The sequence below is a fragment of the Phyllostomus hastatus genome, unplaced genomic scaffold, assembly GCF_019186645.2.
Source record: "Phyllostomus hastatus isolate PE091 unplaced genomic scaffold, TTU_PhHast_1.1 phas_contig_34, whole genome shotgun sequence".
Taxonomy (NCBI): domain Eukaryota; kingdom Metazoa; phylum Chordata; class Mammalia; order Chiroptera; family Phyllostomidae; genus Phyllostomus; species Phyllostomus hastatus.
Window position 1 is genome coordinate 23,522,517 of NW_025333857.1, and position 23,889 is coordinate 23,546,405.

Genomic DNA, 23,889 nt, shown 5'->3' on the forward strand with positions numbered 1-23,889 from the left:
TATACTTCTTGGAGGTTGGAATCAGTGTTTCTTTTTTCTTTTTTGGTTAAGTCTACTCATGATTACTTAGAGGGCATTCTTCATTTCTGTTAGTGTTTTGATTTCTATAATTTCCTTTTGATTATTTCTTGATTTTCATCTCTGTATACATTGTTTAAATATTTTTTATTGATTGATTTTAGAGAGAGGAGAAGGGAGAGAGAGAAAGCAAAGAGCAACATCGATTTATTGTTCCACTTATTTATGCATTCATTAGTCACTTCTCGTATGTGCCCTGAACAGGGATCAAACCCACAACCTTGGCAAATTGGGATAATGTTCTCATCAACTGAACTACCTGGCTAGGGCCATCTCTGTTTACATTGACCACCTCTTTTTACATATTGTCTACTTTTTCTACGAGAGCTTTAAAAGAAAAAGTCTGGGTGTTTTCCTTTCTTTGGTGAGGGTTTTCCAGAGAAACAGAATCTATCTATCTATCTATCTACCTATCTATCTATCTATCTATCTATCTATCTATCTATCTATCTATCTATCTCACGACATATAATATATATAATTCCTATATTAGGTGATATATATAAATTATATAATTTTTATATAATTGATAGTTTATGTATCAATTATATATATATATAATTTCATCTATGTATCTATGAGATTTTAAGAAATTGGCTAGTGTGATTATAGGGGCTGGCAAGTCCAAAATCTACGTTAGCAGGCTCTCAGGCTAGATGGAGACCCAGGGATGAGCCGATGTTGCAGTCTGAGTTCAAAGGCTGTCTGCTAGGGAGTTCTCTTTTGCTCAGGGGAGATCAAGCTTTTGTTATGTTCTTCAACTGATTGGATGAGGCCCACCCACTTTATGGAGGGCAATCGACTTTACTTAAATCCTGCTGATTTAAATGTTAATCTCATCCAAACATACTTTCACAGAAATATCTAGAATAATGTTTGACCACATATCTAGATGCTCTGGTGCAGTGAAACTGATACGTAACTATCATACTTGGTAAATGGCCACATGTATCTTATATGTATGTATACTTATAGCAGGGTCATAAGATCTTTTCTCAAGGATTCTTTCTTAAGGTCCCCTTTATCTGAGAGGCTCTGGGTCAAAGAACCAGGTAACATAAGAGAACTGGTTGTGAGACTGGGTTTCTCCATTTGGGTGACATATAAAATTTTGGTTTACCAAACTAACTAAAATTTCCATACACTGCTCATCAATTAGTGAGCACAAAGATCCCAGTGGAGCAAGCTGACTAGTTACCTCTCTGACTCTGCAGCCCATTACAGCAACCTTGCCCGCTTCTGTCTGTTTTCTAGTGCTGCCACTGGTCTCTACCACATTGAAATGAGAGAGCTTATTTCAACAGTGGCATCTTCCACTGTCATCTCACACATGTCAACACAGAAAGTACAAGCATACTGAATACTGCTGTGTGGAGGATCCCGGCCTGCAGTATCCATCTCGGCTGCGGATGTTTGTCAACAAGTGAGAAAAACATACACGGAGACAACCAGGTCCTGTGGGGGAATAGGAACAGCAGGGCCACTCCTCACATGGGGAGCATCTTGGCCACCCTCCATGGTGGGGAGAGCGTGCCGTTCCCCTTCCGGAGAGGCTTTTTATTGGTTTCGTTTGAATAAGAATTCAGGTAAAAGCTCATTACTCATTGCGAGGAAGTAAGGATCAAAAGATAGGTAATAAGGAACTCTGAGGGTCTATTTTGAGTCAGGGTCAAAGAGCTGTAAGACTTTAAGGAACAAACTAACTTCCTCCTTGGACACTTCTCATTCAACTGAGAGCATTCTAAACAAAGAAGGTTTCACAGGATTTTACATATTCTTTCTTAGGCCTGATCACCCAGGGAACCCACCTTTTTCAGCACAGAGCTGCACCACCCTGTCATTATTTCAGGCTTAGGGGAGCAAGGGAACTAACGAAACCAAGAGATAAGGAGATTTTCTCCCAGATGATTAGGACTCAGGCTACGTCAAAGCCGAGGAGCGAGGGTCTATCACCCCCTTTTGCTGTAGCTCCCCAAATCCTTCCTTGGGGGCCTCCCATGTGATTGTGCCTGTGTTAGGTTGTTCCCCCCTTGGGGAATCTTACCTGTCATTGGCTAACCGACCAAGCTTTGGGGTTCAGTTATGAATGAAGCAGCAGAAGCAGTGTTCCTGCCAGGGAGATAAGCTTTTGTCTCCTTGCTGGCTTATGGTCCAAGGCCACTCCCTTAGCCTTAGCCTTGGCGGGGTTACAGCTTCTGATACCAGGCAGAGCAGTTCCCAACACTGCTGCTCCTCTTGCCAATGGATTCCTCAATGTTTAGGTGAAGTGACTTCCTCTCAGCCTGCCAGAGGGATACTCTAAGTGGGTTAAAGTGTATGTTGCACATGATCAATCCATTCCAATATTTCTACTTTACAAAGCCTTTGGATCCTTTCTTATCTATTATACCAAGAAAGTTTTAATTTCTTAGCCTATTGTCTAATTTAATGAAGACCATTGTTGAGTCTGAATCAATCGATTGATTGAATCATCAATTTGCTGAATTGATTCATTTAATCAATTCAGCAAATCCTTAGATACACTCCTGGCTAATTGAGCTAATACACTGAATCCAGAATCTCTGGTGCTATAATATATCAATAATTTCAATGTTATATTCCTTCTCCCTTGGCCTAGAACCCATTCCTACACAGAAATCCTCCAGTGTCAATACATATTAGCAGCATCTTGCAATTCTTTACCTGTGTAAGCTTCTCCTTGGTGTCAGGTAACTTACCCAACTTTCTAGGGTATGTGGAGATCTGACTCTGGTTGTGGACTGAGAGGTGAAGAATCACTGGCATACCTCTGCAAGGTTAATGCTTTAGTGAAGCCATTACAGGATCTTTAAGCAAGAGGTGGCCAGCATCCCAGGGGGGGACAGGCTGCTTCAGCCAGCAAGGTGGACTCAGTGGGATTTGGGGGTTCAAGGTAATCAAATTCAACCCAAACTACCAAAATATCCCCTTTCCAAGTCTTATGGTTTTAGAATTAATCCCAAACTTTAATACATAAGACCTAATAAGGCTGTGAATTCAACTTGTGTGATGATTTGGCAATCTACAGGATCAAACTGGGTCTGTTCTCTCTGTAGCTATAGAAGTTAAGGAATTCTTGTAGAACATCGAAGCTCTCTAGTTCTCTGAGCTGTCATTTTATTCTGTGAACTCTCCAGGGCATTTGGAAGCTACTAACTCTCTCAGTGGTCTTTGTGGGTATCATTCCTCCTAGAAGGGTCTAAACTAGCGAAGACCTGTGTTCAGTAGGCACTTTTTGCCCCACTGATAATTTAAGTGCTTGTTTCCATTTCATGCCTAAGACTATCATGAGCTCATTTTCCACTAGTGATAATGTTATCATTGATTTCAGTCATAACCAGGTCAGAGAGCTAATCCTAGTTTCCTATCTTTGGAGGTCAGTTTCCTAAAGCCACTTTTGGCCTCAGTTACTATCTCTGTTTAAGATTATTTATGAAACAAATAAAAATGCTTATAGTATTTCAAGAACCGGAGTATTAAAATGCCAGTAAAATGTGCATATAAAGGCACTTGAAGAATTGGAAGAGCAAGACAGGGTAGATAGACCACCACTATCTTCAGGTCAACCACTGAAGCCATTTGTAATTCAGGACAGGGAGAAACTCTTGCTGCCTCGCAGGCTGGAAAACCACAGGACATTTCCATTGTGGGACACAGCTGCCCTGCTGTTCCATTGTGAGTGACTGGTAAGGAAGTATTTCATGCCTGCTACCACCCATTATTTGTCTGCTGCTGTCAGAGAAACAGGAAAATGGTGTCTGCTTTTATCCCATTTTCCAGTTCTCACAAGTGTATCTTGTTATCAAAGGACTAATAACATCCAGAGCTCTGGAGTCAAAGGAGTCTGGGAATCATAGTTCTCTGGCTTCCAGACCCTGTGTTACATAGAAAGGACACGGACAGTAATGGGAACAAATGTAAGATTGCTCCTCCCACATGGCATCTAGCAACTTGTATGAAGGCTGTAACTCCGATTCTAAATGGGTGAAAAACTGTTCAGATGTGCAACCCAGTCCTTCTTACTCACGACCCACCCTGTCTGCCATATACCCATTTTGCCTACTCTTCTAGATTTTATACTTTTCTGCCTCTCCACTAGTCTCTGTGCCTGTCAGCTGCAGGAACCAGGCTATACAGAGCATGACTGAAGGAGGAAACTTAGAGGAAGAGGAGGAGGACAGGTTTTCTTTTTCCCTAGCCTAAGTACAAGTAACGTTCTGATGACTTTGGCCCCTCCTTCTTCCTCATATTAGGACATTCGGATTTTTGGAAGTTTCTTTTAATAAAACTATCAGGAGATAGCTAGTGAGCTTAGATTTACAAAAGATCTCAGTATAAAGAATTTCCCAAGTAAGATTATAGTGTAAAATGTATACCTTAATATCTTTTGTATTTTTCTATAACATATATACATACGAATATAGATACATGCATAGATAGATAGATAAAGCCCTCTGTTATGGCAATACTTTCAGTGTGTTAATCTCTTTTTAAATCCCATTCAACTCTGTGAGATGAGAAAACTGAAGCTCAGAGGTTAAGTCACTCGCCCACCATCCTACAACTATAAAAGAACACTCATTTGTTCCTATTGGTTCCCACGAGATATGACAGAGAAAGATGCTCCAAAATTAATGAATGGGGGCTAACCAACTCAAAGGCCTCGGGGTCAGGATGACCTTCCATCCCAGCCGAGTCCCCTGGGCTCATCACCCGCGGCCGTCCGGGATCCCTCAAGAGTGAGGTCCTGGACTGGTGTCCTTCACACGGTGCTCCCAAGAGCCTGCAACACCTTGAGATAGAGCAGGAGTAACTCAGGATGCCGGGAGCAGGAGCCCGAAGATGGGGGTAGGGAAGTGTGGGGGGCGGGGGGGGCAGGCCTGCCCCGCCCCCTCCCCTCCGTTCACTTCCATTGGCCTAGCGTTTGCTGGCCGCGTCCCACCGCCCGCCCCCATTACGACGCTTAAAGTGTGCGGAGCAGGTGCCTGGTGTGGAGCAACAACTTTGCACGCGTGTCCAGGCTGAGTCCTGCTCCCATTCATCCCCCCAGCACACAACCATCTGTCGCGCGGGTCATCCTGTGGGGAGGGACTCCAGGCCGGAGGCAGCCGTCCCCCGGGGGACCGCAACCAGAAGACAGGCAGAGAGCGCCACTGACTCCGCGGTCCGGGGCTGGGGACTGCGGCCGCGAGCATGCAGACGTGCGCCAAGGCCTGGGGGCTGCGCCTGGGCTGCGGGGTGGCGGGTGGCCGCGGCCTGGCGGGAGGCGTGGGGCCGCTCTGGCCGCGGCAGAGCCGGGACAACAGTAGCGGCGCTAGGGACAGCGGAGGGGCTGGGGCCTCGCGCCTCCTCGAGCGCCTCCTGCCCAGACACGACGACTTCGCACAGAGGCACATCGGACCTGGGGACAAAGACCAGAAGGAGATGCTAAAAGCTCTGGGGCTGGCGGTAAGGACCCCTACCCGGCCCTCCAGACTGCACCCCATCCCACCCGGGTTCTGCAGACTCGGCCTCTCGCTCCCGCCCGAGCTCTGCTTCGCTCTGCGTGGGACCCGCGCGCGCCCCGGTCCGGCCCCAGCGTGGAAGCGAGTCCGCGCTCTGGGTCCCCGTGCCCCGGCTTTCCCCTGTCGCGTATTTTCTCCTCCACCCGCTCTTGGCCGCTCAAAACCGTTTGTTTTCAATCCAAGTTGCCCTGCTGACTAGCCCTAACTTTGGGACTGGAGGACCTCCTAGTTTATCTGATTATCTCCGGTTGCGGACTGAAATCTAACTGGGAGTGGCTAAATCACTGCGCCGTTTCATTATTTTGTTACCTCCGAGCGATTTCTAGTTTGCTCAAAGCTGTTTTTTTCTTTTTAAAAATAAATCGTAATTAGGCGATTTAAATGAGGTTCCCACAAGTCTTTGTAGATGCAAAACACAGAGGTAACTCTTTTAACTCAGAAGCATTTTCCTGTCGCTTTCGTGTTCACCGACTTGCTTTTCAATTTTAGAGCATTGATGAATTGATGGAGAAGACGGTCCCCGCCAGCATCCGTTTGAAAAAACCCTTGAAAATGGAAGACCCTGTTTGTAAGTGGCCGGGAGGGCTCCTCAGATGCTGCTTGCTCTGGCCTATTTGTCTTCTATGGTCTCTAAAAGTTCAGCTTTAGGTTAGGATTGCTCAAAACGGGGAGTGAATGTTTATTAAAATAAAACAGTGGTGGGTACCTCAAGGGGTTGGAGAGGGTGGAACATATAGTTGCATAAGCAGTTTTGGAACCTAGGATGGAGGCTATGCAGCGCCTTTCTAGGTCTTTATCAGGGCTCCACAGGTGCCTGCAAACTTCCCGGGGAAGGCAGAGCAGTGGGCAAACACATGGGAGGGTGTCTGGCTTCTCAGCCAGCCTACCGGGACCGAGGTTCTTTCATCCGTTGGGTGGAGAAGGGTCAACACCTCTGCAGATCAGGATTGAGACTCAGAAGGGACGAGGGAATTGCCTACAGTCATGCAATTAGAGAAGTCACAAAAAAATGGGGAGACCCAGACATCTGGCCTCCAAGCCCAGGGTTCTTTATTCTCACAACAGTTTTTAATTGTTTTCTTATCTCACGCCCACACTTTTTAAATTTATACCTACTGAAACAGTAGTACTTTTTAAGTCTGAATGATTTTTATAGAGAAACACACAAATAAAGTTAATACTTGGTTCGGAGAGCTTAGCTGACACATAGACTTTCTTAGAATTTTATTTTATATTTTAAATGTTTTTAATGGTCTGCAGACTGTTCGAGAACTGAGGCAAGAATTCACAGGCAGAACTGAAGAAGAGCTCTGAAAAAAAAAAAGAAATGAAAAAAACACCTAAAACCCACCAACCAACCAACCAAACAAACAAAAAACAGAAAAGAATTCTCAGGGAGTTATCTGGTTTTGAAATCATGGAGGTGATGTTATCTCTTTTACTTAAGGAGTCAAATGAAGAAAAGTCAACTGTTTTGTTTTAGGTCTTGGGGCAGAGAGGATATATGGAGGGCATACTTTATTTTGTTTAAAAGTAGAGATTTTGAGGTATGAATCCAGTTCAGCTCTGGCTGGCTAACGCAAGCCAGGCTTTGCTGAGGACTGCTCCCCTTGTTGGTTTCAAATCTGAATCCGTTTCCCTGAAGGCAGGAACCTTGCTCATAGAAGAAAATCTGGACATTTTGTTCTGTTGAATAATTCAGCCCTTGGGATAGGCGGAAGCCTTATCTATTTCAATTTAAGGAAATTAGAATTCTGGTTTGGATGTTTAAGGAATGAAGAGCTGTATATTTTTAAAGCAGGCTTTAGGTGAATGTAGAAACAAGTATTGGATTGGCCAAAAAGTCTGTTTAGTTTTTTTTTCCATAAAATAAAAGAAACAGTTTTCATTTTCATCAATAACTTTATTGATTTGGACATTTTGAGTATGTCTGCTATTTCCTGCTATTGGCATTTAGTGGGTAGAGGCCAGGGGTGCTGCTAAACATCTTCCAATGCATAAGACAGCCCCACAGCAAAGAATTATTTGGTCAAAATGTCAATGGTACCAAAAAACTTCACAAACCACTTCTGACATGTTCCATCAGTACAGCACATTCCCATACACTGTACACATCTTTTTTTTTGTATTTCAGTTATGTTTTTACCCTTCTTGAAATAGTAAAGCACAATACACTGAAAATGGTGTGTATCTTCTTTCATCTTCAATATTAAAATGGCTGCACAAAAATTAATCAATTTTGATAAGTTTTTTTAATGCACAGTAATATGACAGCTATCATAATACAGTCTAAAAAAATTCTTTTGAATGAAGTTAAAGACAACCAAGCACTACTAGAGCCATGTATGGAAAAAACTAAACAATTTTTTTGGCCAACCCCCAAAATGCCTTTCTGAGATTTCAAAGTCTGTGAATGTTTAGGTCAGTATTTTTACAATATAAGATGTTCTAAAATAAGATGTTCTTTAAAAGCATTAAAGTCTCAAAAATGTGTCAAAGTTGTCTATCCTTTTTTAGTGAAGCTACTTGTTAACAGTTGAATAATTTGAATATGAGGGGATCTCTCTCTTTCTCTCTCTTTCTCCTTGGAAGCACTCCTGATAAGTAATTAGCAACTTAAGTGTGAACTTTAAACTGAGCAGCTTCTGTGAGATGTGGGGCTGGTTCCATCTGGTTGGTCTGAGGTGACTCAGAAAACATTGCATGGTCAGGAGTCCTCCCTTGACCTGAAGTGGACTGGCTCTCCAGCAAAGCTTGTTTTTTGGAAGAGTGGGCTGGGGCTGGGGGGTGGATGGGGTGGTGGCAGAATACGTCAGAAAGTCTTCAATGTTTTACTCAGAGGTGTGTGCATGTCATAGGTAATGAGCATTCTCCACATGGGGTGAGTAAATTGGTGCAGGTAACTTCCAATAGTAACGTTTCCATTTTAGAGTGGGGCAGCATTATCCAAACTTTGTTTCACATGCATGGCTGTGTTCTATTGTAGTCAGAGAGGAATTCTAGACTAAACATTTGTTTGCCATGTATAGAGAAAACCAATTAGAGCTAGTTAGTCATGAGTCCTCTGTGCCCTCATAGCTGAATAAAAAGACTGTGAGAACTATAAGCAACATGAAGATATTTGGGTTAGTTCTTATGAATAACTTCATAATCTCAAGGGTTTATGTAGTGCTTATCATGTATTAGGTACCTTGTAAAGTACTTTAGTATATTAACTTAATCCTTATTATAACCCTGTAAGGTAAGTACCGTATCACCTATGTTTTAAAGATGAAGAAGCTATGGTATACAGTGGACACATAACTTGCCCAAGGTCACAGCTGTTAAGTGGTGAAGACAGAAATTAACCCAACCCAGGCAGTCCAGCTCCACTATCCACACTCCAACCACCAGTCTACACTGTCTTCATTGTGTCCTCTGCAAGGGGGTGTGCATACAAAGTAAAAAGTTTCTGTCCAGACTGAAGTATCCAGTTAACATATGTGCACAAATTCAGTCATGCTAGAATCAGTGCCATTTGCTACCTGCCCTACTGGAAAGGCAGCAGCATGCTGAGAGCACAGGTTTGGGAACACTCTGCCTGCTGTCAGGATGCAGACCTGGAGCTGGGTGTTGAAGGATGAATAGTGATGTTCTACTGGACAAGGCTGGGGGAGGCTGCTGTAGGCAGAGGGACCAGCATGCCCAAGACAGAGTGGCCTGACAGAGTGAGGGAAGTACAGATGGTTCATCTGTCTTGCAGGATCCTCCCCCTCCTCTTGGACACTTCAGGGAGTGCCTTGAAAGGATACCTTGTTTATCAGTTGGCTTCTCAGTAAGTCATACCTCAGAGAAATAAGCAAAGCTACTCAGTTCAAAAACCCTACCAGTTTCATCCTATTGCGTCCATCCTCCCTCATCCTCATACATAAAACAGAAGGGAAATAAATAAGAAGGAACATTTGTTTCTCTGGATGGACATTATGGATGATTTTAGCTTTCTTTTTGTTACTTTGCTTTTTTGAGATTTTCTGTAGTAATTCTGTCTTCATCTTGTAATTAATACAAAATTTAAAAGTACTTTCAAGATGAAGCCAATCAGTTTTGGCTATGGAATGCCTCACCATTTAGAATTTTCAGGGAAGCCATCTCAAGTTAACGAGACTGAACTAGTCCATAGTTTCCTGGAAGCTGCAGGGTTTAAAGTTTACACAAAACTTCACCTTGCTTCTTGTGAGCATGCTTAGAGAGGAGAAACTAAAACTGCCGAAATTGGTTAACCAGAACTGAGCAGCTGAGCTGTCAGAATGAGACTTTTGATGGACTTGTGAGAACTTAAATGTTCTAAGCTGCTTCACTTGGAGTGATTTTTAATGGAGGGTAGTGAGCAGAGGGAAGGGGTGTTGTGTAATGCAGCTGCAGGTGGTGACTCTTTCACCCCAGTAGCACCGGGCACTCCCCTGAACTGACTCCAAGGACACCTAGACAGATGGAGCGGCTGTTTCTTAGACTGTGGAGGTCAGTTGTCTTCTAGCCAGATGATGGCTGTCAACATGCCATGCCTGTAGACCCAACAATCTGTGAAAAGGCTCGCCTTTGGCTATTCCTCGCTCTTTCAGTTCCCAGCTTAAATGAATTATTATTTCGTCCTGAACTAGGATTTTCATTACACAGTTGTGGAAATAAATAAAGACCAGACAAATGACGAAAGCTTCTGAACTTGCTGTAGGAATTAGCGTTCTGTTTTGGCAGAGGAGTGGGTAATCCTTATAGTGAGAGAAATATCAATTTATTGTTTCACTCATTTATGCATTCATTGGTTGATTCCCACAACCTTGGCATATCAGGATGACACACTAACCAAATGGGCTACCCAGCTAGGCCTGTCATCTGTACTTCTGACCAGCAAGCCATAAATCGAAAGTTTCCATGACCCACTTCATTGGGTTTGATTAATTTGCTGGAGTAGCTCACAGAACTCAGAAACATCTCCTGAAGTTTACCAGTTTATTATAAAAGATACTGGTGGACACTCAAATGGAGAGGAGAGGTACATAGGGCGAGGTCTGGAAGGGTCCAGAGTGCAGGACCTTCTGTCCTCATGGAAGGTGCAACCTCCTAGCATCCATCATAGAAACTCATCAAATCTGTTGTTCAAGAATTTTCATAGAGCTTAATCTGAGTCTTCCTGGTCTTCTCCTTCCCAGAGGTCTGTGGGTGGGGCTGAAAGTGCCAACCCTCTAATCACTTGGTCTTTCTGACATTCAGTGCTATCCTGAGGCAGGTAAGGACCCCACTCTAAATCACTTCTTTATCAGAAACTTGCATGTGATCAAAGGGCTTATAAAGCAACAAAAGATTCCTATTATTCAGGAAATTCCAAAGACAAAGATCAAATATATTCCTAGTATACCAGAGGGATATTTCAGATGAATATGTGGTGGTATATCCTGATAGAAGTGGAGAAGAAAAATATTTATATTAAAAGAGATGAATCTGAAAATAAATTATAATCATTTCCCCCCTATTAAATTTAGAACACCAAACTAGAAATATCAGTCTTTATAAAGTATCATTTCTAACATTAAACTGTTTGGGGCAGTAAACCTAAATGAGGTAAACTGAGGTAAGTTCAGATTACCAGAAATTTGAGTTTACTTGGGAATGAATAGTAGAATTGCACATCAGGGAACACAAGCAGTGTCAACTACAGGTGAGTTCAGTCCACTGAAGGTTTCAGGCAGGCTGTTTTTACTAGCAAGGAGCACGCAGCAGGAAGCCAGAGCCAGACCCCAAGCAGTAAGCTCATTTGTCAGGAGGTAAGTCTCGATCTTCTGTAAGGGAGGCATTTATGGGAAATCTGCCTCTCGGTTCTCAAGTTTCACTTTTCTGAAGGGGAGCATGTGTGAGATTCTCCATTTCATATCCCCTGGTTCCATTTTAGATCGAAATCTTTTCACAGGGCATTGTTCTTATTTTTTTTTATATACAAAGGATACTAACAAGCTGACATAATGAGACACCAAAGCCATGTTACTGGGACAGAGAATATAATGTGTAAAACAAACTTTTTTGTTTTCTTTTCATCTTATTGAAGGAGCATGGAATTCATCCAGCATTATTAAAAGTATTTTATATAAGTGAAATCACTAATTTAACAATATTTTTTAAATTGACTCTTTTTTATAACAGTCATTATATCAGGTATCTTTTGCTGTATAAGTAATTACAACTTGGTGGCTTAAAATAACAGTTTTTGTGTGTCAGGAATCCAGGAGCAACTAAGCAGAGTGATTCTGGCTTCTTGTGAGGGTACAGTCATACATTGGTGGATGTTCAACCAGGGCTGCAGGAGCCACTTTCCAGGTGGCTCACTCCGATTGCTGGCAAGCTGTTGCCAGCTGTTAGTGGGCAGCCTTAGTACCTTCTCATGTGGCTTTCTCCACAGGCTGCTTGAGTGTCCGAAGTACATGGCAGCTGGATTCCCTCAGAGCCAGTGATTCTAGAGAGAAGGAAAGCGAGGAAGAAGCTATCCTTTTTATTACCTAGACTTAGACGTCCTATAGCATCACATAGACCATATTCTACCTCAATAGAGTGAGTCACTAATTATGACCCAAGAGAAGGGCAATTCTTTTACACCTTTAAAGGGAGGAGTGTAAAAATTACAGACATATTTTTTAATAGACTTTATTTTTTAGAGCAGTTTTAGGTTCACAGCAAAATTGAGGGGAAGGTACAGAGTTCCCATATACTCTTAACCCTCCTATATGTGTAGTCTCCCAAATTATTAACAGCACCCACAAAACTAGTACATTTGTTACAATGATGAACCTAGATGGGCACATCATTATCACTTAAAGTCCATACTTTACAAGTTTACACTAAGATTCACTTTGGGTGTTGTCCATTCAATGGATTTGGATAAACGTGTGGTGACATGTATCCACTATTACAGTATCATACAGATAGTTTCACTGCCTGAGGATATGTTTTCACTGATTTTTTATTTTTTTTTTTAGGGAGGGAGGGAGGAAGGGAGAAAGAGAGGGAGAGAGAGAGACATCGATGTGAGAAAGAAACATCAATCAGTTGCTTCTTGTACACACCCTGACTGGGGATTGAATCCGCTGCCTAGGTATGTGCCCTGGCTGGGTATTCATTCCATGACCCTTTGGTGTACTGGACAATGCTCCAACCAATTGAGCCACCTGGCCAGGGCTGCAGACATATTTTTTTTAAACTACCACATTTATCTATGTTAAATCATATTAAGTTTTATCTAACTTTAAAAAATATTCAATGCTATTAAAATGAAATTAATTATATTTTATTGTAAGTATAGTGTTACTCTTGAGGACTATTAAGGTACATAGGGCCATTTGCCCTTATACTAAATGTTATCATTAAGTTATAAACTATCACCATTGAGTTACAAGCTATTGCCAAATCTATTTTTACAGCTTCTATCTGCTTTCATTCCTCATTTACTGAGAGGTTTCTATGAAAAATAAGGCAGTGTTTTGGGCACTGAGAGTACAAGAGTAAGGAGGTAAAGGATGATAAAGATATAATCCCTGAGGGAGCATAGTGTACAACTGATAGGGAGATAGATATTTAATAGCTCTACAGGTCTGTAAATAACATGAATGGCTTAGCTGAGGCTATGGCATGAACAGAGCCATAGAAGTACAGACACACCTAGATATCTGAGGAATGGCATATGGAACACTACGCTGCAGAGAGGCATGGAAAGCAAGGTATGGAGGGCTGAGAACTTGATAAGAGATTTGTTTTCCTCTCTGTAATAGGGAGACATAAACAGTTATTATAGAGGGAAGGGGCATGACTCACTGTGTTTTGTAAAGTGCCTCTAAGGTCAGAGGCAAGGAGGCAAATTGAGAGGTTGCTGGAGAATTTAGAGGTGCGATGTTAAATATGTATTAGTTCAGGTCTACAGGAAGCAGTTACCAACACAATATTAGATGTGCAAGGAATTTATTGGGGATGGGAGCAGGAGAAGGCAGGAGAGCCTTTAGACTGTCATGTAATTCGGACCCTGGTGGAAGGAGGGAGACAGATGGAGGGAGGAGTGGGTAGGAGAAATCTTAGACTGCAGCACAGATACAAGAAAGTTTGGGCAGTCTGGATGGAGTCCTTGAGCTGAAATTGCCATGGCAGGAGTCCACACGTTTTGCAAGAATGGGTCTGCATTAATTCTCCTGCTGGGCTTCGTAATTGTCTGAGAGCAGCCTGTGGGAAATGTGGCTTCTGTATAAATATGGTGGTTGGTCCAGAAGGGCAGCATGTGGGATTACCAGTCACTTTCTAGGCTCAGTGTCTCCGGGGGGCTGATGGTGCTGTCATTAACAGAAAGGGGATAGGGAGAAGTAGAGGGTTCTGGAGGAAGGCAAGATCATGAGTCTTGCTTGAGCAGAATGCAGTTCGAGGTGCTCATGGAATGTCATTTGGAAAAGTTGAAGCAATAGTTGGAAATATGAGTCTAGAGTTCAGGAGAGACATATATGAGGTAGAGTTGCACCTTCAGTGAGTCTTCTGAATGAATTTAAGGGAAGGAGTGAGATTTCATAGGGATGGAGTATGGGGAAGAAGGAGGAAGCCAGGGTCTTGGGAAATGGATCATGTAAAAGGAGGGAGGCAGAGCAGTGGGAGAGGGAGTGATCCAAGAGGTTGGATGATCAATTTTCATGCAGGGCGTTGTGGATCCCAGTGTCATAGCCTAGACCTTTCTTAGCCATGAGAGGGAAGAAAGTCCATTTGAAGATACAAAGACATTCTAAGATCAGAGGAGTTGAGGGACTACCTGTCTCATAATCGGAGAGGCAGGAAGGGTAAGACTGAGTGGTAGAGAAAACAGGAAAAGTTTCGGAAGAGCTATTGTGAACATCTGGTAATGAGGAACCGAGATTAACCTGCATGGAGAACCTGCTGAGATTGAAAGGCTTGAATTGTAAAGTCTGTTAAGATCCCCTCACCCCAGCATCAGTTAGTGACCTTGGAGCAAGAATGGAGAAATGTGGTGACTGAACTTAGCTGAGGTTGAGAATTGGCAAAGTCAAGAGGCCAAGGGTTTCAACGTCTGCTAGCACAGGTTGGCTGGGGTGGGAGATGGGTGAGGCAGTCTTGTCAGTCCTCATTGGCTGGGAGTGACCCCAACCCTGCCCCCTTCTCCGAGCTGCTTACCTCTGAGTCAACTCAGGATTTTGGGGGCTGGTGTGCTGGACTAGGGAGGTTGTGAGCTGCGTGCAGGAGGTCTGTGTTTTGACTTATGCTCCTTATGTCCTCATTCCACCCCACCAAATGGCACTGGACCTTGATTGATCTGCCTCATGTGATGTGTGAATAACATGTCATTTTGGCTTCTTAGGTTTGTTTTACTTATTAAACCCAAAGTATTTTTATAAATATCTAAACTGAGAATTTTAGTAAGGATTCTCAATATCTACATTGTCAACATACTAATTGATTAAACAACAAGAGAACAAAATTTTGGAAAAGATGAAATTATTGTAGGCACTGCATTATTTCACAGAACTTGTTTAAACTGCAAATTTCTGTTTATACATGTTTTACTGAAGCTCATGCTTTTAGAAATGTGAGAACAATTTGTACTTTGATTTGTCAAGGATTTTGTGATGGGTGAGTTGTTATGCACATTGAGCTAGCTGTATGTGGTAGTTTAAGTGAGTTTTCATTGTAACACCTTGATTCACATGTATTTTCTGAGCACCTACTATGTGCCTAGCAACTCTCTATGCCCCTGCCCACACAGAGATTGCAATGTAGTTTTTGAGATTCTGGGATGGACTACAAATTTCTCCATATGTTTATTCTTTTGATCTATAAAAAGTTATCTCTTTCCTGCAAGTGTGTTGGATTGTTTGAGTTGGACTCTTAGAACATGTCCTTCCCTTTCTGTTCTTGCTCTGCTGACCGTAACAGTATACCCACAGGGCAGCAAAGAAGAAAAACAAATACTCTAGTGTTTCCACCCAGATTCTCATTTCCAACTGATTATTGACCTGATTATGTAGGTCTACTGCTGTTCAGATAAATATTATGAATTGTAATGTTTCTCTGTAAGTTTCTTTAGAAAATTTTCGTAGATTGAATGAAGAGAGGTGGTGGAGGAAACCTGCCCTAGATAGTAGTGTGACCCAAGTCCAAGGAGTAAATAATACACATGGTGCCTTTCATTCCAGCTTCTCTGCTGCGGAGTGCAGTTCTGGTTTCCCTACAGTTGCCGTAAAGATCTTGACTCTGTGTATCTTTTTGGGAGAGCAGGAAGAGCTGTAGAGACTGCACACTTCTTTGGAGATGAGGGACCAAGGAGCCATCAGAAACAGATTGGCTATGCCTCAGCTCCTTTTATCATAAATTGCCCAGTGAAGAGTCTAATCCCTGAGGGTCATTTGGGGCTAGGAGTGATGGGGTGTTAATCGGCTGAGCAAGAAGACAGGGAATAACCTGGCAGAATTAGGACAAAGGGAGTCAGAGCCAGGCCTGGGTGGTGCTGTGTCCTGACCACATCTGGTCATGCGGGGTCGGTGCCCCTCTGCCAGTCATAAAGGGTTTTCTTTTTTCTTAAAGATTTTATTTATTTTTAGAGGGAGGGGAAGAAAGGGAGAAGAGAGGGAAAGAAACATCAATGTGTGGTTGCCTCTTGTGCGCCTCCCATCAGGGACCCTGCCTGCAACCCAGGCATGTGCACTTACTGGGACTTGAACTAGTGACCCTTGGATTTGCAGGCCAGCACTCAATTCACTGAGCCACATTGCTGGTGCCTGTAAAGGGTTTTCAATACAAAGAGTTCCGATTCCATTATTCTACACTACATAGAGCTTATAGATTTGTTTGCCTTCCTGGAATGAACAAAATCTGTGATTCACAGACTTTGGTTGTGAAACCCTCTTTTTTAGGAGAAGGACACTTGTGGGAGTAGGGTTTGGGCCCAGGATAAGTGGGATTCAGCCAGGCTGTTATGGGGGAGAGAGAAGGGTGCTGCAAATGATTAGGTGATATTATGAAAAAGCTACATATTAGGATGTAATTTGTATACAAATTCTGGCTTCCACTCGAAAATCAGAGAATCCTGATAACTGCTATCATTCATGCTCTGTTTATCTTAACTGAGACCTGCAACCTTGCTGCATGGTTCCCTGAACAGTTTTAAATCCAAAGATCTACATGTTAGCAAAAAAATAGACCCAGACAGGCTCTGTCCTCATATTCTGGATCCAGCTTTCCCCTTCAGCCTCTGGCAGAGAAAGGTCTTTCTGGGCAAATTCAAATATGAGTGTGTTGGTTTTCAGTCCTGATGATTTCCTTGGAGAACTTTTTTGAGTGTCTTGCCAAGCACACTAAGGCAAGTTGGGTGGCTGCTCAGTGCTGGGTGCTACTGGGCTGTCCAGAAAATACTCTTTGGGTGGCCAGCCACTGCGTGGACCGCCAGGTGTCTGCACCCATGTTTCATAGGGAAGATTTCTTTATGGGCATAACATCGTAATTTAATTTACATTTTTGAATAAATAAAATAGGTACATTGCCCAAACTTCAAAAACACAAAAAATATATAGGGAAAAGCAAGACTCCTTCCCAATTATCAGTTTTTTGATAATTACCCAGAGATATTCTTTTAATACACAACATAAGCATGCACATACCGTTATTCTTTTTAAAAAATATAAATGGCAGAATAATACAGGCATAGGCAAAAGTAGGGTCACAGTTGTGAATACCCAAAACAGTTTTTATTCTTTTTTTAAAAGATTATTTATTTATTTATTTTTTTAGAGAGGGAAGGGAGGGAGAAAGAGAGAAACATCAATGTGTGGTTGCTGGGGACCGTGGCCTGCAACCCAGGCATGTGCCCTGACTGACTGGGAACTGAACCTGCGACACTTTGGTTCGCAGCCTGCGCTCAATCCACTGAGCTACGCTAGCCAGGGCTTTATTCTTATATTATTAGTTATTAATTATTGTATTATTGATTTGTATTACAATTAGAAACCTATTTTTGCCCACTCCTATATATAATATACTCTGTGGAAACTTAGGCATAATTTTTTAGATTGTTTAAAAAGAAGCAAAAGCAAAGCATGGTTATATTTACCCATGTAATTGATACAACAAATCGTACTGTGTTTAGGGTAATGGGTTGCGGGTGGGGAACAACATGCACACAGTGTGTTTGGGTGTAGCAGCTGTCTTGACCCAGGCAGCCTGAGTGTTCACTCTTATGATATTTTCCCAGATCTTGTCAAAATTCACGAATATGGGAAGTTAAAAACTAGGCCCAGTAGTGCATTGAATATCTAATAGCTAAACTGGCTTATTCCCATTAGAAAGTATTTTCAGTGGAGTAGTTGGTATAAAGTTCTCCTTGATATTTTAGGTGCAACTGGAAAGGGAGTGGCCGCTGCAAAGGCTGTTTCATGGAATTATATAAGGAGGAAGCATTTCTTCTGAATTCTGAGAAGCAGGAACAGTGTGAGACCCACCTGTGGATTCTTATGGAGCAGTGCCAAGGCCACTGAACTCTGTCCTTGGTACATTAAGACCAGAGCATTATGCAATGCCCTGAGGCAGAGAAATAAATAAGGTCAGAAGTAGGCGTTTTATTTTTCCACCAGAAAGAGCTTACAGCTGAGATTCCTGAAGGATCGCTTGAAGGTTTTTGTGACCTGGGGTACACAGTAATGCATTTAGCGTACTTAGGGCGTTTGGCAGCCCTGCCAGGCTTGCCAGGCAGGTATCTGGAGAATGACAGGTTGTCTCCAAGTGCTTCATATGTTTCTTAACATTTTATTTTTCAATTACAGTTCATTTTCAATATTATTTTGTTTTTGTTTCAGGGGTACAACACAGTGGTTAGAGCCAAGGGTGTCAAACTCATTTTCACTGTGGGCTACATCAGCCTCTCAGTTGCCTTCAAAGAGCTGAATGTAATTTTAGGACTGTATAAATGTAACTACCCCTTAACTAGGGGCAAGGAGCTCGGTGCTGCTGCTGGGTAGAAACAAGGCGCTGGGCGGGATGAAACAAGGTGGAGGGCTGGATTCGACCCTCGGACCTTGTGTTTGCCACCTGTGGGTTAGACAGTCATATACTTTACAAAGTAGTCTCCTGATATTTCAAGTACCCACTTGACACCATATATAGTTATTAGAATATTATTGGCTATATTCCTTATGCTGTACTTTACATCCTCATGACTATTTTGCAATGACCAATTTGTGCTTCTTAGTTCCTTCACCTTTTTACCCAGTCTTCCAAACCGCTCCCCTCTGGCAATCATCAGTCTGGTCTCAGTATCTATGAATTTTTTAATGGACACTCCATTTCTCAATCTGTCTCATTTTGCCGCTGCTTAGTTTCCTTGTTGTTTACAAGGAAGAGAGTTACTAGAATTGAACATGTTTGTAAGAGGAAGCTGTCTGTTAAGTTGGGAGAAGTGTGAGGAATGTGCTGGGGCATTTGCTCCCGGGGAAATCTGAACTCCTTTCTTTCTCCCCTTTGTCCGCACAGCTTTCTTTGAGCTGCCTGGGGTCTGCATGACACAACCGCCTTTTATAACACTTCTCTTATTGGGGGAAAAACGTTACCACTTTGGAAACGGATCCCAAACTATTTTCTCTAGAAGAGAGTTCTTTTTCAAGGGAAAAAGACATCTCAGTGTGCTGTGAAGCACAGTGGCAGACATTGTGTGGTTAAGACCAGGACTTCGATTTAGATGAATTTTGTCCCCTAAACTGGCTGTTACAGACGGCATGTGTTCCATTTTAGCCGGGTTCAGCAGGTAGATCTCTGGCATGGACTTTTCTTTCTTCTCTCCTTTTCTCCATGCCATTGGCATCATTTAACATAGCAGCTCAAACTCTGGCCCCTAAATACCTTGGGTTGGCTATTCTGCTGATTGAACCAAAAGTAAGATAGATTTCATTGGTGGGTATGAGAAATAGTATCCAGTGAACCAACATTTGAAACAATTCGGACACTCACTAAGCTGGGTGCTTGGGGGTTGTTATTTGTGATAGGTAAAGCCTGAGGTCTTGATTTTATCGCAGTAAGAAGCAGCTTAATTCTGGGAAGTTTGGTCATAATGACAATGGATGAGTGGATGGGAAAGGCTTCTCACAGCATGCTCACTTTCAGAAGCATGACCAAGTATGACTATCCTATTCTTCATGGCTCGGGAGTGTCCATTAGCTTGTGTACAGAACAACTCATTCTATGAACTCACGTTGTTCCCAGTAGAAAGTAAAATTGGTTGTAAAGCTCGGGCTAAGATGGAGCCAGTCAGGGCATATTCATTATAGCCCCAAGCCAGGTAAGGGCAGAGCCCTCAGTTGCCTGTAGGAACTAGAGTATATGTGTTGTAGGATTAGAAATGTCTGTGTCTCAAATTGAACCATTTTATGCTTCTGGGTCTAATCTATAGTTAACTATTTTGCTCTTCATTTATGCTAATTGGACTTTAAATTTTTTCAAGAGTTTCACTCAAGTGTGTAGGATGCAGTGGCAGCTGTGAGGGATGCTGGTATGTATCTGGAGACCTTGAAGTAACCTGGAAGGCACCAGTGGGCTCCTGGCTGGTCTGGTTTGGTGTTTTCTCTTCCTTACTGTTGAAAGCATATGGGCAGGACAGGACCAGGGCTTGGGTGGCAGGACACTGCTGAAGGAAGGAGGAATTGGGCTGTGGTAGAGGCTCACTGGGACGCTTCCTGGACAGCCCTGCTGGGAGATATAAGAAAATGGGTTTTCTTGCCAAAGGAATAACCAGATCCCTCCTTCATTCTAGTTGAGAGTTTAGGGTCTCTAGATACATATCAGTATTGGCATAAATGAAGAACAAAATAATTAATGATAGGTAATACCTGGAGGCATAAAAATGATCAATACAGACACAGATGCCTCTAGCTGAGAGAGCTCCAGGGAGAAGGTCTTAGGAGCAGAGGGGCAGCACTGGGTTCGCTGCAGCCATCTCCTTGTGCCTCTGGGGGTTCAGTCATTCCTTTTTCTCAGTTTCCACAAACTCACTTGCCCACAGTCCAATCTTTCAAGGGATAAAAGTGAAAAACTTTTAAAAAATTTAATTTTATTAAAACATAGTTGACATACAATATTGTATGAGTTTCAGGTGTACAACATATTGATTCAACATGTATTTACCCTACGAAGTGATCACAGTGAGTCTAGTACCCATCTGTCACCTTACAAAGTTATTACGGTATTATTAACTATTTTCTGTGTTGTACCTTGCATGCCAATAACTTACTTATTTTATATTAATAACAACAATGAAAATGTTTTAGTCACTCAAAACAATTATAACAGGAGAAGTCAAAGTTGAGAAGCAAGGCTTGTTGATCCTGCAGTGGGTTCTGCCACCACATGGTGCTTTCCTCGTATGTGTGCTGTGTCCAAATTGCCCCTTCCTGTAAGGTCATTGTATTAGGGATGACCCTAACACAGCACAACTTCATCTTAACTGGAGTGCCTCAGTAAAACCCCATTTCCAGACTAGGTCACATTCATAGGTACCTGGGGTTAGGGCTTCAGCATATTATTTTAAGATTTTATTTATTTACTTTTCTTTTTTTGGAGAGAGGAGAAGGGAGGAAGAAAGAGAGGGAGAGAAACATCGATGTGTGAGAGATATATCAATCAGTTGCCTCTCACATGCCCCCAACAGGGGACCTGGCCTGCTACCCAGGCATGTGCCCTGATAAGGAATTGAACCAGTGACCTTTTGGTTTTCAGGCTGGTGCTCAATCCACCAAGCCACACCAGCTAGGGCAGCACATTGTTTTAGAGGACACAGTTCAGCTCACGACACTCCCTTGCCTACCTCTCTGCTGGACTATTGTGCTGGCCTCTTATTGTATCTCCCTGTTTCCAGGGCCTTCCCCCTGCCCTATCTACACTACCAATAGAATTATCTTTCTATAATGTAAATGAGGAAAATCATATTATTTTATACTCTGTGACTTCCAAAGGTTAAATTTGTGATTTGACAAAGCACTTCACAGACTGTTCTCACTTTAGAGCTGGACATTTTGTCCTCATGGCTTAATACAAAACAGGAACCTGTCCCTCTTACAGAGGATTTTAATTGAAGCTGGTCTTGCTGAATCATGTGCCTGCCAGTAACTAATTAATCTCCCCTCCTACTGAGCTTCTCAATCACTCTGCCCTCAGAAGATTTTGGGAAGTGGTTGGATTTCTTACATGATTGTTCCTAAGGATGCCGTACTTGCATATCTTCTCAGATACTGGTTTATCATATCATACTTTCAGTTTCATTTCCTAAACTTTCAATGGAAGATGGTAAGATTGCCCATCATCAGGTAGTTGGATCATATTTACTCATGAAACTGATACTTACAAAACTGTTCTCTCTTTCCTTAACCCAGTCTGGCAAATGGTGCTTCTCTTGTGAATTTATTTCCTGTGAAAGTATGTGGAGTGGGAGAGTGAGGTGGAGGATGAAAGTGTTTTCATTGAGGATAAAGAAGGGTTAAAAAGAATAATATTCACATAGAGTTCTGTAGGGTAAAGACAATGTGAAGCATCTTAGCCAGTTGGCCATCTTAGAGATGGCTGTACTCTAAGTAACAATAAAATCAATCAGGTCCATGATTTAAGTACTGAGTCCCTAAGAAGATGTTAAAGGGCCAGAAATTTGCCCAACTAATTACATCTCAGTTCAATTTTAGTAGTGTGATCTATCTAGTTATGGAGGGGCAGAGAAAACGCCATTTAAGGTCACTCATACCTAGAAGGTATCTTTTGGTGTAAGTGCTATACATTCAGCAGGTCAGAACCTGGCCCAGGGAGGAGAGGATGGAAGCTGGAGTTAGACGGACAGGGTCTGGAACCCTCTCATTTAAAACAATGTAGCCTTAGGTGAGTGATTCTCTTCAAGCCTATTTTTCTAAGCTGCATGAAAAGCATTTGGTACAATTCCTGGCAATGAGTGAATACTAAAAATGTCAGATGCTATTATTACATGAATGACCGCAACTAGGATCTCACTTGCATCCAAGAACTTTATTAATCTTACCTAATTACCTAAACATCCTAGTGGGAATGCTGGTTAAAACTACACATGAATATTTTATTACAACTGATATTTTACATTGTTGAGTGAATGGCTTTTATAAGTATCTCTTTTAGTGACATGAAGGAAAAAGTGTTAGAGGTATAGAATAATTTTAGAGGAAAATGTGGGCCATGTGTTATTTAAGACTTACATCAACTGTTGTTATAAAGCAATTTAAAAGGGAAAAATATTTTTTAAAGATTTCACTTATTTATTTTTAGAGAAAGGGGAAGGAAGGGAAAATGAGAGGGAGAGAAACATTGATATGTGAGAGAAACACCAATTCATTGCCTCTTGCACGCCCCAGTTGGGAACCTGGCCTGCAACCCAGGCATGTGCCCTGACTGGGAACCGAACTGGCAACCTTTTGGTTTGCAAGCCAGCATTCAATCCACTGAGCCACCGCAGCTAGGGCAAAAAACAATATTTTACTAAGAGAAAGTAGAATTGTTATTTAAAGGCTAAAGAAGAAACCTGGAATTAGACAAGTGTTAAAATTGGGCAATTCTGACAAAACCAAAAAAAGAAGAGCCCAAAATAAAATGAAATAATGTAAAGTAAAATAAAATAAAATAAAACTCTGAGGAGCCACCCTTGAGGAGTAATTGAGTGCTGTTTTGGGAATTTTTTCAGATTTCTGCACATAGTGCTTAGTGTTGTGGGAGGGATGATTCTTATGTTTTCCAGATAGCTGTTCTTTTATATAAATATATCCAAACAAAAAGGGAGCTTAAAACTATAGTCAGAGCACTCTTCTGAGACATTTTCTCTCTAACATTTCTCTCTTTCCTACAATCAGGTGAAAATGAAATCCTTGCAACTCTACGTGCAATTTCCAGCAAAAACCAGATCTGGAGATCATATATTGGCATGGGCTATTATAACTGTTCAGTGCCACAAACTATTTTGAGGAACTTACTGGAGAACGTGGGATGGTAATGTATTACTTGATTAAAAATGGAAGTATTGTGATTTAATTTGCATGATTCTACCCATTTTTCCATGTCCCCACCCCTCGGCACTTCAGACCTTACCCACTGATGCCTGCACTTGTGCTGTCTCTGACCTACAGGAACCTGCCTGGCTTTTTCTGGCTTGAAAAATTTCCTTACTCAAATGTAGAGGAAATAGAAGCTTCTTCCTGCTTTTATCTCCATACAACATTCTACAGCTCTTAAATTGTGG

General features: G+C 42.1%; 1 protein-coding gene across 2 annotated transcripts in view; it reads left to right on the top strand.

The window, feature by feature from the left end:
- The first annotated feature begins 5,081 nt into the window (after nt 1-5,081).
- The window catches only part of GLDC (glycine decarboxylase), a 79,657-nt gene continuing 60,849 nt past the window's right edge, over nt 5,082-23,889 (top strand). For both annotated transcript variants that reach the window (XM_045840865.1, XM_045840866.1), the window contains exons 1-3: nt 5,082-5,544; nt 6,090-6,168; nt 23,504-23,639. In XM_045840865.1, coding sequence (XP_045696821.1) covers nt 5,290-5,544; nt 6,090-6,168; nt 23,504-23,639 — 470 coding nt within the window. In that variant the 5' untranslated portion in view covers nt 5,082-5,289. The remainder of the gene's footprint in view (nt 5,545-6,089; nt 6,169-23,503; nt 23,640-23,889) is intronic.